The following is a 6,378-nucleotide window of genomic DNA, read 5'->3' on the forward strand; positions in this document are numbered from 1 at the left end:
TTAGAGGGAAAAAGACAATCCTGCTCATGAGAGCTTACAATCTACAAAGAGAGGGGAGGGGGGGGGGGGGGGAGGGGAGAGAGGTACAAGTGCTTATTTACCATGACAATCCAGCCATCTCAAGGAAATGGGGGATAGATAATGGTTTCCTGGACCAGTTGGCCAGAACCTTGAGATGCATTTGGGTGCCATGGAGTTTGAGGTGGGGTTATGTTCTGAGAAGTTGTGGCGGGACTATGTGAATTTAGTTCGGCTAGGGAGTGTGATAGGCCGCCCTAAAAAGATGTGTTTTTAGGGTGCGTCTGAAGCTGAGTAAGTTGTGGTTCATCCTAGTTTCTTTGGGTAGAGCATTCCAGAGGATTGGTGCAGCTTCGGAGAAGTCTTGGATCCGGGAGTGGGAGGTTCGGATTAGTGTGGATGTTAGTCGAAAGTCATTTGCAGAGCGTAGAGAACGGGTGGGGTGCTAAAGAGGAGGGCGGAGATGTATGGGGGCGCCACACTGTGGAGAGCTTTGTGGTGATAGACAGAGAGGAGGGTGGAGATGTAGGGGGGTGCCGCACTGTGGAGAGCTTTGTGGTGATAGACAGAGAGGAGGGTGGAGATGTAGGGGGTGTCGCACTGTGGAGAGCTTTGTGGTGATAGACAGAGAGGAGGGTGGAGATGTAGGGGGGTGCTGCACTGTGGAGAGCTTTGTGGTGATAGAGAGGAGGGTGGAGATGTAGGGGGTGCTGCACTGTGGAGAGCTTTGTGGTGATAGACAGAGAGGAGGGTGGAGATGTAGGGGGGTGCTGCACTGTGGAGAGTTTTGTGGTGATAAAGAGGAGGGTGGAGATGTAGGGGGTGCTGCACTGTGGAGAGCTTTGTGGTGATAGACAGACAGGAGGGTGGAGATGTAGGGGGGGGGCCGCACTGTGGAGAGCTTTGTGGTTATAGACAGAGAGGAGAGTGGAGATGTAGGGGGGTGCCGCACTGTGGAGAGCTTTGTGGTTATAGACAGAGAGGAGAGTGGAGATGTAGGGGGGGCGCACTGTGGAGAGCTTTGTGGTGATAGACAGAGAGGAGGGTGGAGATGTAGGGGGGTGCCGCACTGTGGAGAGTTTTGTGGTGATAGACAGAGAGGAGGGTGGAGATGTAGGGGGTGCCGCACTGTGGAGAGCTTTGTGGTTATAGACAGAGAGGAGAGTGGAGATGTAGGGGGGTGCCGCACTGTGGAGAGCTTTGTGGTGATAGAGAGGAGGGTAGAGATGTAGGGGGGCCGCACTGTGGAGAGCTTTGTGGTGATAGACAGAGAGGAGGGTGGAGATGTAGGGGGGTGCCGCACTGTGGAGAGCTTTGTGGTGATAGACAGAGAGGAGAGTGGAGATGTAGGGGGGTGCCGCACTGTGGAGAGCTTTGTGGTGATAGACAGAGAGGAGGGTGGAGATGTAGGGGGGGCCGCACTGTGGAGAGCTTTGTGGGTGAGAACGAGCAGTTTGAATTGAATCCTGTGATGTATGGGCAGCCAGTGCAATGACTGGCACAGAGAGGATGCAAATCAAAAAGGTCCGTGGTGAAGCATTTGTTAGGAGTCTTGACACGGAAAATAGCCCGATATTTCCCTTGTCATATCTTTAAACTTTTCAAGAGTTGGATATTGACTAAAAGGGCCACTTAATATGGTGGTCTCCTAGAAAGAGCCACTCCTTGGCTAGGTCCTTCCCGGAGGGATATCTTGTTATTTTCCGTGTTGAGACTCCTAATAGCGGCTCCATGGGACCTTTTAGATTTGCATACTTCCCAGGGGGCAATGTACCTAGGATTTCACTGTGTTGAGGGCCTTTGCTGGATGCCGGCAGTGTTTTCTCTGGCTGGTCTCCCTGAGATCAGTGAGAGTTTTTTCTTGTTGGCACAGATAGGAGGCATCCGAGTAGCGGTTAGCCAGATAGGTGACCCTGGCTGCTGCATTAAGGATGGACTGTAGAGGGGAGAGTCTAGTTAGGAGGAGACCAATTAATAGAGTTACAGTAGTCAAGGCGAGAGTGGATCAGGGCCACGGTTAGGTTTTTTGTCGTTTCCATTGTGAGAAAGGGGCGGATTCTAGAGATGTTCTTGAGGTGGAGGCGGCAGGAGCGGGCAAGAGCTTGTATGTGGGAGGTGAAGGAGAGATCAGTGTCCAGTATAACACCCAGACAGCGGGCCTGCGGCCTAGGAGTTATCGTTGTGACACACACAGAGAGGGAGATGTCAGGTTTAGGAAGGTTGGGAGACGGAGGGAAAAGCAGAAGTTCAGTTTTGGAAAGGTTAAGTTTCAGATAGAGAGCAGACATGATGTTGCAAACTGCAGTCAGGCAGTCACTTGTGTTCTGTAGTACAGCGGGGGTGAGCTCAGGGGATGAGGTGTATAGCTGTGTGTCATCAGCATAAAGATGATACTGAAAGCCAAATCTGCTGATGGTCTGTCCAATTGGGCCAGTGTAGAGGGAGAAAAGAAGAAGAGGGCCAAGGACTGAACCTTGAGGGACCCAACAGTGAGAGGAAGAGGAGAAGATGTGGAGCCAGCAAATGATACACTGAATGAGCAGCCAGATAGATAGGAAGAGAACCAGGAAAGCACAGTGTCCTTTAGGCCGATAGAATGGAGCTTAGAGAGAAGGAGATGGTGGTCAACAGTGTTGAAGGCGGCAGAGAGGTCAAGAAGAATAAGCAGAGAGTGGTCACCGTTACGTTTTGCTGTCAATAGGTCATTGGTCACTTTGACAAGGGCAGTTTCTGTTGAGTGTAAAGGGCGGAAGCCAGACTGTAAAGGATCTAGAATAGAGTGAGAGGAAAGGTAGCGGGTGAGGCAAGAGTAGACCAGGCACTCCAAGAGTTTAGAGATGAAGGAGAGATTGGAGACTGGTCTGTAGTTGCTTGTGCAGGACCGATCAAGAGAAGGTTTGTTTAATAATGGAGTAATGACAGACTGAGGGAGGAGGGGAAGATACCCGAAGAGAGAGAGATTGAAGAATTTAGTTAGGTGAGTAGTGACAACCGGAGAGAGGGACTGGAGAAGGTGTGAGGGAAAGGGATCAGTAGGGCAAGTGGTAGGATGAGAAGAAGAGAGGAGCCTGGAGACTTCCTCCTCTGTGACTGGGTCAAATGTGGAAAGTGAGCTGGATGGGATATGGGGAGGGATGGGATTCATGACGCTTGGTGGCTGGCAGCTGATCTCTCAGTGGAGGTTTTCTATTTTCTTTGTGAAATATGAGGCCAGGTCATTAGGATGAATGTCTGTGATGGGGGTCTGTGCTCTGGGACTGAGGAGGGAGTGAAAGGTGTCAGAGCTTTTTTGGATTGGTGGATAGTGAGGAGATCAGGGTGGTGAAGTAGGTCTATTTAGCGAGGTGAAGGGAAGAGTTGTAGGTCCTTAACATGAACGTGTAGTGGATGACGTTTTCTGGTGTGCAGGTTTTTCTCCATAGGCGTTTGTCACTCCTGGAGCATCGCTGGAGAAATAGAGTTTGGGATGTGAGCCAAGGCTGTTTTACTCGGTGTTTGGAGGTTCTGAGGGTGAGGGGCGCTACTTGATCCAGGGTTCTTCTGAGTGTATCATTGTAGTGCTTTACAGCCAGATCAGGACAGGAAAGTGAGGAGATAGGGGACAATGATGAGTGTAGAGCGTCTAGGTTTCTGAGAAGTCAATGGCCTGTAGGTTTCTGAATGCGTGATAGGTGGGAGTGTGCTGGGGCGGACGAGGATTTGTGAGCTTGGAAAGGATGTTGTGATCAGAGAGGGGAGAGGTGAGTTGTCAAAGTGAGAGATTGAGCAGAAGCGGAAAAAGACCAGGTCAAGGGTGTTACCATCTTCATGTGCCAGTCAATCAGTAGGAGTGGCGCTAGCAGCATCCCCTGATGCAACGTCAACTCAGAGCCCAGAACTTGACGTGACATCAGCGGATACCAGAGGCCGCAGCGCCAGGGGGTCTGCAGGATAGTGCCAGAACTGCAAATAGAAGCCAATTAAGAACACAAGTAAGGCTAGTTTCACATTTGCGTTGTTTCGACGCAAACGGACTCTGTCACTAATGTAGTACAGTTCATTTATTTACAGTGGAAGAGCGACAGCATGCCTCATGCACTACCTGCATGTGTCCGCATGGTGTTGCGCTTACACTGTAAATAAATGAACTGTACTACATTAGTGACAGAGTCCATTTGCGTCGAAACAACGCAAATGTGAAACCGGCCTAAAATAGTAAGTTACACTCAGAGAAAATAGAAAAGAAATGGGTGAACCACACCTTTAAAGCATTGTCCACCCACCACTGTATACTACCTGACATTCCCACTACAAATGTTTGTGGTGAGCTACAACGCAAAAGCTGTTTTAGATTATTATTATTATTATTATATACCGTTAGACACCTATAACACCACTTTCAAAAAAAAAATATGGAAAAGCAAGCTGCAAAGCCCACCTGAGATCATGACGTGCAATCACCTTACATTGTGTCTGGGCTCAAATCTTGTCATTGTGAGGTTTCTCTAGAGTTTTATTTTCCCTCTACAGGGACGGCGTCATCTCCATCAATAAGGAGAATGGTCAAATCGCAGAGGAATATCTCCCGGAGCAGCGATCGCATCTGTACGGTGTTACAGCAATCTACCCTTATTGTCCTTCTGGTGAGCGCAATCATTTTTTTCCCCACGCTTTCCATAAAATAGCAGCCGGCACTGAAAATGTTGGATCGTGCAATTACTACCCTGAAACCCAGATTAACAGCTGGGTTCGAGAGTCTGCAATCCTGCCCTTAAAGGAGTTTTAGGGCGCGCTTACACATCCAGCTTTTCCCCGGTTTGACAGATGCGGCGCACGCCAGTACAGTGTATACAGTACACTGGCAGCGCAACAAGTGCCGGTCACATGCTGTCATGTGACCTGGAAGTTGCGGTGCTGCCACTGTACTGTATACACTGTACTGGCATGCGCCGGATGTGTGCGAGCGCCCTTACATGTGATGAGCTCAAAATTGGCCAATATTCTGCCCAATTGTAAAAGTGTAACTATTTTATGATCCTAGGGCTGGAAGGAGGATGATGGTTGCCCACTTAGTGGCTATATAAAGGGCAGCCCCTGTTCATTCTGGAAGGATTTTGTGCAAAAAAAAAAAAAATGGAACAAGACAAAACTTTACATAATTTGGCAGGAGCGGGCTATAATTGTCCCCGTGTTATAGATGTAGCGTAGGAGTTAGTGCAATGGCCAGTTTGTTGCCGTCCTTTTTATGTGCCGGACCCGTCAGAGCCACTCTATATTAACCCTGCGTTTCTTTATCGTTGCAGGAAGGAAGTGACATCACAAAATACCAGTGACCAAACCAAGTCGCCGTTTGTGAAAAAAAACAAAAACAGAAAAGTGGAAGAAAAACGCCACATAAAATGGAGCTAACAGATTTTTTTTGTATAGAAAATTTTTCTAAAAAAAGTGTAAAGTTATTTTACCTCAGTTTTTTACTACTGTATTTTTGTTTTTTTTTTTACAAAGACATATTTGTACCTGTAAAAATGAACAAGACGCGTCCAACGCCCCCAGAGCGAGGGAGACGGCTGACACCCACCGGCCACAGACGATCCGGCCACACACGGGGCGGCCACAACTGTGCTGCGTTTACTTTTTAACTTGAGGTTTTAATGGTGCCGAATTTTACAAAATTTTTATATATATCTTTCCTTAATCTTGTTTTTAATATGAAAACTAAAATGTCTACTGTGAAATAGCTAACTGTATATGGCTGTGTCATACCTATACCAAACCGGAAGTAACTGTATACACTCACCCCGTCCGTCCGCAGAGGTCTGTGTGAAGAAACACTTCAGATAATTGCAATAAAAACCACATTTCTTTATAAATTAGACTCAAGTTATTTGATGCTGAACTCAACATTTTAGTTTTTGGCTGTATCATGACAAATTGTAACATCTGATTACATGTACAGCAGTTTGTTCAATGTTGGGGGTCCATGTAACGTCATTATCAACCTGGACACAGGACTTTCTCTGCTTAAGAGATCTGTGTAGGAGAGTCACAGAAAAAAGGAGTAATGCCGGGGTCACACGCAACGATATGTCGACGGGGTCACATCGTTAGTGACGCACATACGGCATCGTTAGAGATATCGTAGCGTGTGACAGCTACGAACGACTGAACGAGCAAAAATACTCACCTTATCGTTGCTCGTTGACACGTCGCTCATTTTCATAATTTCGTTCCTCCTTCTTCTCTGCGCCGATTGTTCGTCGTTCCTGAGGCAGCACACATCGCTCCGTGTGACACCCCGGGAACGATGAACACAGCTTACCTGCGTCCCACCGGCAATGAGGAAGGAAGGAGGTGGGCGGGATGTTTACGGCCCACTCATCT

The 6,378-nt window shown here is 48.1% G+C and overlaps 1 protein-coding gene across 1 annotated transcript in view; it reads left to right on the forward strand.

Annotated features, from left to right (window-relative positions):
• The window catches only part of NID2 (nidogen 2), a 49,927-nt gene extending 44,060 nt beyond the window's left edge, over positions 1–5,867 (forward strand). The window contains exons 20-21 of the mRNA XM_075331128.1: positions 4,528–4,640; positions 5,301–5,867. Of these exons, the coding sequence (XP_075187243.1) occupies positions 4,528–4,640; positions 5,301–5,311 (124 nt within the window). The 3' untranslated portion in view covers positions 5,312–5,867. The remainder of the gene's footprint in view (positions 1–4,527; positions 4,641–5,300) is intronic.
• Positions 5,868–6,378: the final 511 nt, after the last annotated feature.

The sequence above is a fragment of the Anomaloglossus baeobatrachus genome, chromosome 12, assembly GCF_048569485.1.
Source record: "Anomaloglossus baeobatrachus isolate aAnoBae1 chromosome 12, aAnoBae1.hap1, whole genome shotgun sequence".
Classification (NCBI taxonomy): Eukaryota; Metazoa; Chordata; class Amphibia; order Anura; family Aromobatidae; genus Anomaloglossus; species Anomaloglossus baeobatrachus.